At 49.8% G+C, this 10,696-nt stretch overlaps 1 protein-coding gene across 1 annotated transcript; it reads right to left on the bottom strand.

The window, feature by feature from the left end:
- Window positions 1-6,836: 6,836 nt before the first annotated feature.
- Actb (actin beta) lies at window positions 6,837-10,419 on the bottom strand. The gene is made up of 6 exons (XM_028887383.2): window positions 10,321-10,419; window positions 9,247-9,375; window positions 8,920-9,159; window positions 8,032-8,470; window positions 7,761-7,942; window positions 6,837-7,629 (listed from the first exon to the last, which is right to left on the bottom strand). Exons 2-6 carry the CDS (start codon window positions 9,367-9,369, stop codon window positions 7,486-7,488), a joined length of 1,128 nt encoding a protein of 375 aa, XP_028743216.1. The 5' UTR covers window positions 9,370-9,375; window positions 10,321-10,419; the 3' UTR covers window positions 6,837-7,485.
- Between the last annotated feature and the right edge of the window lie 277 nt (window positions 10,420-10,696).

The raw sequence follows: 10,696 nt of genomic DNA, 5'->3' as shown, positions 1-10,696 counted from the left end.
TGAACTGAGTTGTATCCCCAGGATCCATATGGTAGAAGGAGAAAACTGGCTCCCAGAAGCTACCCTCTGACCTCTGTGTCTGCACCTTCTCATGCATACATGCCCTTCCTTGCCCAAGCGCACACAGAAAAAGAGAAAGGAAGGACAAATAAATTTTTTAGTTAAGATAATAGTTTAGAAGGAGCTAGGGGATGTAGTACAGTTGAGTGCTTGCCTAGCAGGCATGAAATCCTGGATTCTGTCCCCAGCACTATATAAACTAATCCAAATGGACGCAATCCCAGCATTCAAGAGGAGGACCAGCAGTTTGAGGCCAGCCTTATCTACATAGTGTGTTTCAGGACAGCCAAGGCTACTGGGAAACCAAGATGTCCTTCTTACCTCCATTTGGGGTGGTGGTGGCACGCACCTTTAATCCCAGCACTCAGGAGGCAGAGGCAGGCAGATCTCTCTGAGTTCAAGGCCAGCCTACATTGTGAGTTCTAGGACAGGCAGGGTTACACAGTGAGACCCCATCTTCAAAAAACAAACATCCTTCTTACCTACTTGGGACAGAACACATTGTGAATAATTATAAAAATTAATAATAATAAATTATGAACACAGTGGGAAAGCTGGGTTTCAAGCCCCTGATTAAACCCTCCAGTTCAGCATTGTCAACTACTTCAGAGAGAAGAAAACTGCCTGAGCATTGGGAGGAAGGAGTGGGTGGAGCCTGGGACAGGGCTTAGGTGGAGTCTAGCTGAGAAAGCCTCATCACTCCACATCAACTGGTTCCCCCTATGCCTGATAAAGACTGCCACAAATGGAGCTCCTGTATCCATTTTTGGAGAGGAACATGTCCATCCACAAAAGATTTTGAGGGGTCCACAATTTCCATGGGCTCTGGCTCATCACAGCCATCGATATATAATAATTTCTTACTTTTTTGGGTTTTTGTTTTTGTTTTTTGAGACAGGGTTTCTCTGTGTAGCCCTGGTTGTCCTGGAACTCTCTCTCTGTAGACCAGGCTGGCCTGGAACTCATGAAGATCCACCTGCTTTTGCTTCCCAAGTGCTGGGATTAAAGGCATGCACCACCACTGACCAGCAATTCCTTTCTTTTTATTTTTTTATTATTTTTTAATTTAATTTAATTTTGAAACAGGGTTTCCCTATGTAGCCCTGGCTGTCCTGGAACTTACTCTGTAGACCAGGCTTGCCTGGAACTCACAGAGATCCGCCTGCCTCTGCCTCCTGAGTGCTGGGATTAAAGTTGTACACCACCACCAGGCTCTCTTTTTAATTTTTAAATTACATTTATTATTTTATTTATTTATTGTGTATGATTATGTGTGTGCATGATGTATGTGTATGAGTACATGTGGCAAGAAGCACATGTAGATGGATGGAGAGATGGCTCAGTGGTAAAGAGCACTGGCTGCTCTTCCAGAGGACCGGGGTTCAGTTCCCAGAACCCACATAGCAGCTCACAACTGTCTGTAAGTAAAGTTCCAGCAGATCTGACACCCTCACACAGACATATGTGCAGGCAAAATACCAATGCACATAAAATAAAAAGAAACAGATCAGTTAAAAAGAAGCACATGCAGAGGTAGGGGACAGACCCATGGAGTTGGTTCTCTCCTACCACCATGGTTTGCTGAAATCGAAATCAAGTCATTTAAGCTTTCATGGAGGAGAATGCTTTTCCTCATGACTGGTCTCCCAGGTCCTTTCCATATATACATTTTAGATAGGGTATCACGTAGCTCAGACTGGCCTGAAACTTACTATTTAGTTCAGGATGGCCTCAAACTTCTTCCTGCCTCTGCTTCCCAAGGGCTGGGGTCACAGATGTGTTCCATCAAACTTGGATGCACACTAGTGGATGCACAACAATGGAAGCCAACCTGAAAAAGCTCCCCTGTGGGATTCTAACTTGAGGACATTCTGAGAAAAGGCTCGTCAGTAGTATATGATGAAGATATCACTGGCCTGGATAGAGACTGGCTGTGCTAGGGCAACCTTTAATCCCAGCGTTGGGGAGGCAGAGATAGGGGGATATCCACGTTCGAGGTCAGCCTGGTCTACAGAGCGAGTTCCAGGACAGCTGGGGCTACACAGAGAAACCTTGTCTCAAAAAGCAAAAAAAAAAAAAACAAAAAAAAAAAAAAAAAAAGTAGAAGGAGAAAATAAAATTGTCCTTTGGTCTCCATGCACAAATAGTGGTTTGTGTCGAAGTGACGAAGGTAAAGCCACCATGTCCTGACTTCATTTTGTATCTGCGTAAACACTTCTCAGCCCCCTACTCCCCAACAGCCACGTTGGCCTTGGCAACATAGTTGGTATTTCTGTGACCCTGACTGTGGTCCAACTGTATTAACCCAAGTAATTAATATTTATATACACTAAACATAAACTAAAAGAACTGGAAAAGGTATAAATCAAAATGCACTACAAAAAGATCTGCTAAATTAATTTAGATTTTATAAAAGTACACTATAAAAGGAACCATATTCTTGCTGGGAAATGAACCTGGGTCCTCTTGAAGAGTAGCTGGTGTTCTTAACCACTGAGCCATTTCTCCAGTCCAGTGAGAAGGGCTCTAACAGGCCCAAACACAGCGAACATGGCGCTGGCAGGGCTTGCCCTCTCTGCTGCCCTCTCTTTTGCTAAACTATTAGATTACATTCCTAAAGCTAGTCACCAAGGTCTATTCCCTTATTTGGACACTTCCTTATGCCTGACTATAAAACTCCAAGGTCCAGCTATCAAAAACCAAGGTCCAGCAATCAAAATTCATTATTTGGCTACACTGGCTAACCTGTCCAATCAGGACTTACTGACTTAGCCTAGCACAGACTTCTCCCTTTCTCCTTAAAAACGACTCCTGGAGAAACGCCAGATGTGTCTTTGTCCAATCCAGAGGCAGCCCCCCAATCCCCTCACCCCCACTCCCACTCCCCCCATCCTGGCTTCTTCCTCTGGGGGTAATAAATCTTCTTTGCGCTGAGAATTTGGTGTCTGAGTGTGTTCTGTGCTGACTCCAAGGCCACTTCACGGTGGATCTCTTTGAGTTCAAGGCCAGCCTGATCTACATAGTGAGTTTCAGGTCAAACAGAGCTACAGAGTGAGACTTTGTCTCAAAAATAAATAATACATACATACATACATACATACATACATACATACATACATACATATGTAATTACTTTCAAGAGGCTAAAGTGATGGCTCAGTAGTTAAGAATGTGTGCTGTTCTTCCAGAGGACCTGGGTTTGGTTCCCAGTATCTACAACCACCTGAAACTCCAGCTTCAGAGGATCTGACACCCTCTTCTGGCCTCCTCAGGCACCTGTACATACATTTGTATAAATACACACAGACAAACATTCACATGGGTATGAGTGTTTGCCTGCATGTGTATCTGTGTACTACATGCATGCAGTGCCCACAGAGGTCAGAAGAGGATGTCAGATCTCCTGGGACTGGAGTTCAGGCAGTTGTGAGCTGCTATGTTGGGTGTTGGGACTCAAACCGGAGTCCTCTGCTAAAACAGAGTGCTTGCAACTGCTGAGCCATCCCTTCCAGCCCAGAGTGTTTCACTGAAGGACCACGTCAGTTACTACAGTGGTCAGTTCAGGTCACTGCAAGTGTGCAAACCTACAGGGGCACACCTCCATCAAGAGGAAACCCTGGTGCACACTGCAGCCTCAGCACTACCAGCAAGAAAGGAGGTGATGATGTAGACTCATCATTTGTAGCAGATGGAGCACCCAGCTTCCCCGTGTTGGAAGTGGGGGTGGCTGTGGGTGGCTGAGGACAGGCATCACACGGGAACTCTCAGTGCTTTCCCTTGGAGCTCAACGTGAGCCTAAAAACTGCTCTAAAGAATATTGATTTTTTTTTTTTCACCCATGCTGGGTACAGACTCGGGAACTTGTACATGCTAGGGAAGTGCTTTGCCACTGGTCTGCACACACTGTGTGTGTGTGTGGCTCTGGCTGTTCTAGAACTAGTTCTGTAGACCAGGCTGGCCTCAAACATGTAGAGATCCCCCTGCCTTTGCCTCCTGAGTGCTGGGATTAAAGGCATGTGCCACGGCCACCTGGTCTCTAAATTTAAATTTAAATAGTCTCAAATCACACATAGAACTGAGCTGAGCAGCAAGAATAAGTTTCACCGGTGGGGGATGTGGCTTTGTGGCAGAATGCTCATCTAGAATATTCCAGTTTGGAGCTGGGAGTGTAGCTCAATGGTAGAGCTCCTGCCTGGAATCTCCCAGAGAGATAGGTTTATATGGTTCTAGGCCATCTAGAACTACACAGTTCTATTATTTTTTCTGGAGCTGAGGATGGAACCCAGGGCCTTGTGCTTGCTAAGCAAGTGCTCTACCACTGAGCTAAATCCCCAACCCCTGTTTTTTTGTTTTTTGAGACAGGGTTTTTCTGTGTAGCCCTGGCTATCCCGGAACTCGCTCTGTAGATCAGGCTGCCCTCAAACTCAGATATCTGCCTGCCTCTGCCTCCCTAGTGCTGGGATTAAAGGTGTGCGCCACCCCCATCTTCCCCCCACCCCCCACCCTGACTCCTCACCTCCACCCCCGGCTAGAATCTTTCTCTTGTAGGGCAGTTTTCACATTTCTGGAAAGCAAGAAATCAAGTGTGGGAACTTTTGCTTATCAGCCCACTCACCCCACTTCGATTTTTTTTTCTTTTGAAACAGGGTCTCATGTAGCCTAGGCTGGCCTCTAATTCACTATGTTAGCCAATGATAACCTTAGACTGCTGCTCCTCATGCTAGGGATCAAACCCAGAACTTTGTGTATGCTAGGCAAGCACTCTTTGTCAACTGAGCTTTAGCTATTATTGTTGCTGTTGTTATTATTATTGCTGCAGTACTCGGGCCTTAGGGGAAGCATTCAAGAGCTAGAGGCAGAAAGACCAGAAAAAGGTTGGAGATAGACTTCTCTGATGATGTGTGAGGCCTTGGTACAACCTCAGGGGTAGGGTCGGGGGTGGGGGACGCACAGTGATAGGCCTTTGTTGTGAACCTGGCCTTGAATAGCCAGTTTGCCTGCTAGACCAGGGAGGAAAGGGGGTGGGGCCAGTGGATACACTGGATACTCTGGAGGCTACACTTTGGATCCTTTAATGGCAAAGATTGAAGGAGCATCAGCTGCTACTGGTGTGCCCATTTCTCAAATGGCGACTTGGCAACCAACCTGTGTCCTGTTCTGTCCTGAGGGTAGTGTTTTGTCTCCCAGCTTTGTCCCCAGTCAACCCTAGATTCCAACCACGCTTGCACTGTCTGCCTTGGTCACTCTCCTCCAGCCTCTCTCTGCCCAGGTCTATCTATGTATGAGTCTCTATTACCTTTTCTTTGGTCTCTTTTTCGAGAAGGTCTCACTACGCAGCCCTGTCTGTCCTGGAACTTACTATGTAGACCAGGCTCACCTCAACTCACACATCCACCTGCCTTTGCTTCTAGAATACTGGAACTAAAAGTGTGCACCATCACGCCCAGCCTGTTTGGGAGGAAAAAAAAAAAATCAAATTTCTTAGGTTTTGTTCTTGCCTGAGGTAGTTTATTGTTTTAGGGTTGGTTTAGGGACTCTTATTTGAGGCAGTGTCTCGAGTATCCCAAGCTGAGGATACCAATCAAACTCATTGTACAGCTAGGAATGGCCTTGTACTTGTCCTCTCACCTTCACCTCTGAAATACAAGATTTATGAGATTTGTTGCTTCATACTCGCCTCAGATTTGCCTCAGCCTCAGAGCTGGGATGACAGGTGTCCACTACATCTGGCCATTGAATTTTGATGTCTACAGGAGACCACACTGGACACAATTATGTTTTTTCTAGTGGCCTCTGCTCATTGTTTTTGGTCAAGCCTCAGCTTTTAAGAGCTAAGGCATCTCTCCAGCCCAGAACCTTGTGATGCTGTATGCATCTGTATGCATCTGCCTTCTACCTATGGCGTTCACCACCTTGAATACCTCCTGAAGGAAGGGGGCACATCTGGTTTGGTTTCTACCATATTGGCCCAGTGGTTGCTTGGTGAATGAATGAGTGGGTGGGGGAATGGCTAAATGTAGGAGTTGACAGATGGAGACTGGTAGGTATACCGGTAGATATTGAATAGGTGGGCGAATGGATGGACAGATAAATGGGATTCTTGACCCACCACAGCAGTTTTCTCTTGTGCCAACAAGTGGTCCAGGTAGAGAAGCATCAGAGCTTATCCATCACCCCTTATGCTGCAACGGAACCATGTCAGGAGGGAACTTCCTTAAGACTCCCAAACACAAAGGGACTTATTTTCAGAGGAGCTACTTCCTCCATCTTTAGCTCCTTGTTATGGCTGGCTGATCCTTAATTCAAGGCCTGGGGAGCCTTACCCTTGAAATTTCTGGTATCAGTCACATCCCTGGTAAAGGGAAGAACAGCCAAGACTGCTCTCACTTCCCACTGTCTTGCAGAACTCAAAGGCTAACAGTACAGAAATGAGGCCTCCAGCACTCACAGCCCTGGCCTAGCCTTAGAAAGAGCTGAGGCTATAAACAGTACCCTCCAGTCAGAAGACAGGATTACCAGTTCCCAGGGGGCGGGCTTGGCTGCTGATCCCCAGGTATGTGGTTTGTGTTTATGATGCAGGAGACCAACTTGCCCTCCCCCACTCTAAATTCAGAAATCTTTCCAACATCCACCCTTAAGACACATGAAGTCTTCATAACTCAACAGGCTGTTATGCCCTCCCACTGGCCCAGCCCACCCTAGGTCCCCCTTTGAAGCAAAGTGAATAGCTCTCGTCCCCCCTCTCCCAAAACTAGCAAAGCCACAGAACCACAAGCTTTGTTTGTAAGGTGTGCACTTTTATTAAACTGGTCTCAAGTCAGTGTACAGGCAAGCCCTGGCTGCCTCAACACCTCAACCCACTCCCAGGGAGACCAAAGCCTTCATACATCAAGTTGGGGGAAAAAAAAAAAAAAAGAGGGCCACTCTGATGGCTGACCATTCAAAAGTAAAAACGAAAGTATTAAGGCGGAAGATTTAAAAAAATTTTTGCAGTACATAATTTACACAGAAGCAATGTTGTCACCTCCCCGGTGTGGACTCAGCCACCCTCCTCTAGGGAATGGGGGTGGCTTCTGGGAGGGTGAGGGACTTCCTGTAGCCATGTATCTCTCATGGACACTTGGAATGACTATTAAAAAAGAAAAAAAAAACAAAGAAAAAAAAAACAATGTACAATCAAAGTCCTCAGCCACATTGTAGAACTTTGGGGATGCTTGCTCCAACCGACTGCTGTCGCCTTCACCGTTCCAGTTTTTAAATCCTGAGTCAAAAGCGCCAAAACAAAACAAAAAAAAACCAAAAATTTTTTTAAAAACTTAAAAAAAAAAAAAACAAAGCCATGCCAATGTTGTCAATTTTTTTTTTTCTGCGCAAGTTAGGTTTTGTCAAAGAAAGGGTGTAAAACGCAGCTCAGTAACAGTCCGCCTAGAAGCATTTGCGGTGCACGATGGAGGGGCCGGACTCATCGTATTCCTGCTTGCTGATCCACATCTGCTGGAAGGTGGACAGGGAGGCCAAGATGGAGCCACCGATCCACACAGAGTACTTGCGCTCAGGAGGAGCAATGATCTGAAGAAAGCAAGAAGATACAGTGATGTTGAGTATTCTGGATGCCAGTCTTACCTGCAGCCAAAGTGTTTGCTCTAGTAACCACAGGGCCCACCCCAACATGGGTCCAGGCCTAAGGGTGCTTAGCTCACCTTGATCTTCATGGTGCTGGGAGCCAGAGCAGTGATCTCCTTCTGCATTCGGTCAGCAATGCCTGGGTACATGGTGGTGCCACCCGACAGCACTGTGTTGGCATAGAGGTCTTTGCGGATGTCAACGTCACACTTCATGATGGAATTGAATGTAGTTTCATGGATGCCACAGGATTCCATACCTGAGGGGAAAGGGAGACAGAGACTTAATAGTGTTGACTCAAGAGTTGGTCACCATTAGATGGAGAAGGAACTAGGTCACTCAACTCACCCAGGAAGGAAGGCTGGAAAAGAGCCTCAGGGCAGCGGAACCGCTCGTTGCCAATAGTGATGACCTGGCCATCAGGCAGCTCATAGCTCTTCTCCAGGGAAGAAGAGGATGCAGCAGTGGCCATCTCTTGCTCGAAGTCCAGGGCAACATAGCACAGCTTCTCTTTGATGTCACGCACGATTTCCCTCTCGGCTGTGGTGGTGAAGCTATAGCCACGCTCAGTCAGGATCTTCATGAGGTAGTCTGTCAGGTCCCGGCCAGCCAGGTCCAGACGCAGGATGGCATGAGGGAGAGCGTAGCCCTCATAGATGGGCACAGTGTGGGTGACCCCGTCTCCGGAGTCCATCACAATGCCAGTGGTACGACCAGAGGCATACAGGGACAGCACAGCCTGAATGGCTACGTACATGGCTGGGGTGTTGAAGGTCTCAAACATGATCTGCAAGGAAAAATGGGCCTTTGTCAAGCTCTGAAAGCCACAAATAGTGAAGGTAGGTGGAACTGTCAGAACAGATTTGGGACATGCAGAGTGCAAGAACACAGCTAAGTTAAGTGTGCTGGGAGTCTCAGGACAGGGGCTCCATTTAGACCTACTGTGCATCTACCGAATACACACTCCAAGGCCACGTATCACCAGCCTCATTAGCTTTGTCACACGAGTCATTGTTAGTACCTACACCCATAGCACTGTAGGCTTTTAAACACCTAGTCAGAAAGGCAACCGAGAGAAAAAAGACCTCATCTGGGAAAAAGTAGAAACTGCAAAGTTCCAAGGGAGACTCAGTTCATAGAAGAGAGTCCTATGGGAGAATGGCAGAAGAAAGACAATTGAGAAAGGGCGTGGCTGAGAAGTTGGCAAAGATGGAGGTGGCCACTGGGGCTGCTGACCTGGGTCATCTTTTCACGGTTGGCCTTGGGGTTCAGGGGGGCCTCAGTGAGCAGCACGGGGTGCTCCTCAGGGGCCACACGAAGCTCATTGTAGAAGGTGTGGTGCCAGATCTTCTCCATATCGTCCCAGTTGGTGACAATGCCGTGTTCAATAGGGTACTTCAGGGTCAGAATGCCTCTCTTGCTCTGGGCCTCGTCGCCCACGTAGGAGTCCTTCTGGCCCATGCCCACCATCACACCCTGCAGAGGGGAACGGTGTTCTCAGTACAGCCACCTCCCGCCAGGGGAACCCCAATATCGCCACCCTCAAAGGGAGGGGTCACCTACCTGATGCCTAGGGCGGCCCACGATGGAGGGGAAGACGGCCCGAGGAGCATCGTCGCCCGCGAAGCCGGCTTTGCACATGCCGGAGCCGTTGTCGACAACGAGCGCAGCGATATCGTCATCCATGGCGAACTAGAAGGGCACAAAAGAGGGCCGTGGTCACCGCGGGGCCACCAGGCGCAGCCGCTGCCGCCCTGCCCACTTCCGGCACGCCGCGGCCTCGGGCCGCCAGGGGGCGCGCGCCCAAGCTCGGGGGACAAAGGAAGCCCAGGCCGGCCGCGTTATTACCATAAAAGGCAAACGCTGGTCCGGAGGCGGCCCCACGGCAGGAAGCCAGGCCTCCGCCCCCTCCCCAAACGGGCGCAAGCCCCGCCTTCGCCCCGCCGGCGGGCGGCTGGTGCGCGCGCGGGAGGCGACCACACCCAGCAGGAAGCGCGAGCGGGCGCCCCGAAGCCGCTACGACCCCGCCCCTTCCGGACAACGGCCCCGCCCTCGCCCAACCCCAGGTGGCCGTGCTTCAAGTCTCAAATACGCAGGCGCAAGTTTAACTTGGAAGAGGGGGAAGAGGAAGGGCTCCCTCCCCAGCGTGCACGCGCCCCAATACCCAGCGATAGAGCGCGCAAGCGCAGTGGCCTCCCAGCCCCCACCCAGCCGCGCCGCCGCGCCCGCCAGCCGGGCAAGCCAAATGGGCAAACCGGTTTGGACAAAGACCCATGGGCCACCAAGGCGTGATCATAGCATTTGGCTCCCAACATTTGTGTCCCCTCAAAGTGGGCAGATACGACTCAGCACCCGACAGCCGCATCGGTTCTCCTAGCGCCCACACTGCGACCCTAGTGGGTCCCCAAGCAGCGTGCTCGGAGCCAGAGCAGGTCCACGAGTGTCTACACCGTGGCAATGCGGCTGCAAAGGGTCCGCACTCTGGGCGGAAAGTTGCATCTGCAAGTGTCCACTCCACAGCCAGGCACCACCCTCCACCCTTCCCCTGTGTCCGTACTGAGTGTCTCCCGCGACCCTGCCGTGAAGTGACTGCCCACGGGAGGGCTGTGGTCGGCTGGGCCTAGTGTCCCTGCTTACCTGGTGGCGGGTGTGGAGCGGCGAAGAAAGAGCTGCGAGAGGACTGTGCTCGCGGGTGGACGCGGACTCGACAGTGGCTGCGCGTTGCGCCGCCGGGTTTTATAGGACGCCACAGCGGCCACTCGAGCCATAAAAGGCAACTTTCGGAACGGCGAGCGCTGATTGGCTCCGCGCCGCTCACTCACCGGCCTAGCCGCACAGTGCAGCATTTTTTTACCCCCTCTCCCCTCCTTTTGAAAAAAAAAAAAGAGAGAGAGAGAAAGCGAGATTGAGGAAGAGGATGGAGAGTTTTGGCGATGGGTGCTGGCCCCATAGGCCCGGACATGCACAAATAGCCTCTGCCCTTGTAGACACTGCCGGGATTCAGGGTCCCGGT

Source organism: Peromyscus leucopus, chromosome 23, assembly GCF_004664715.2.
Source record: "Peromyscus leucopus breed LL Stock chromosome 23, UCI_PerLeu_2.1, whole genome shotgun sequence".
Lineage (NCBI taxonomy): Eukaryota > Metazoa > Chordata > Mammalia > Rodentia > Cricetidae > Peromyscus > Peromyscus leucopus.
The sequence above is the reverse complement of the archived record's forward strand: the minus strand, read 5'-3'. Positions and strand labels throughout refer to the sequence as shown.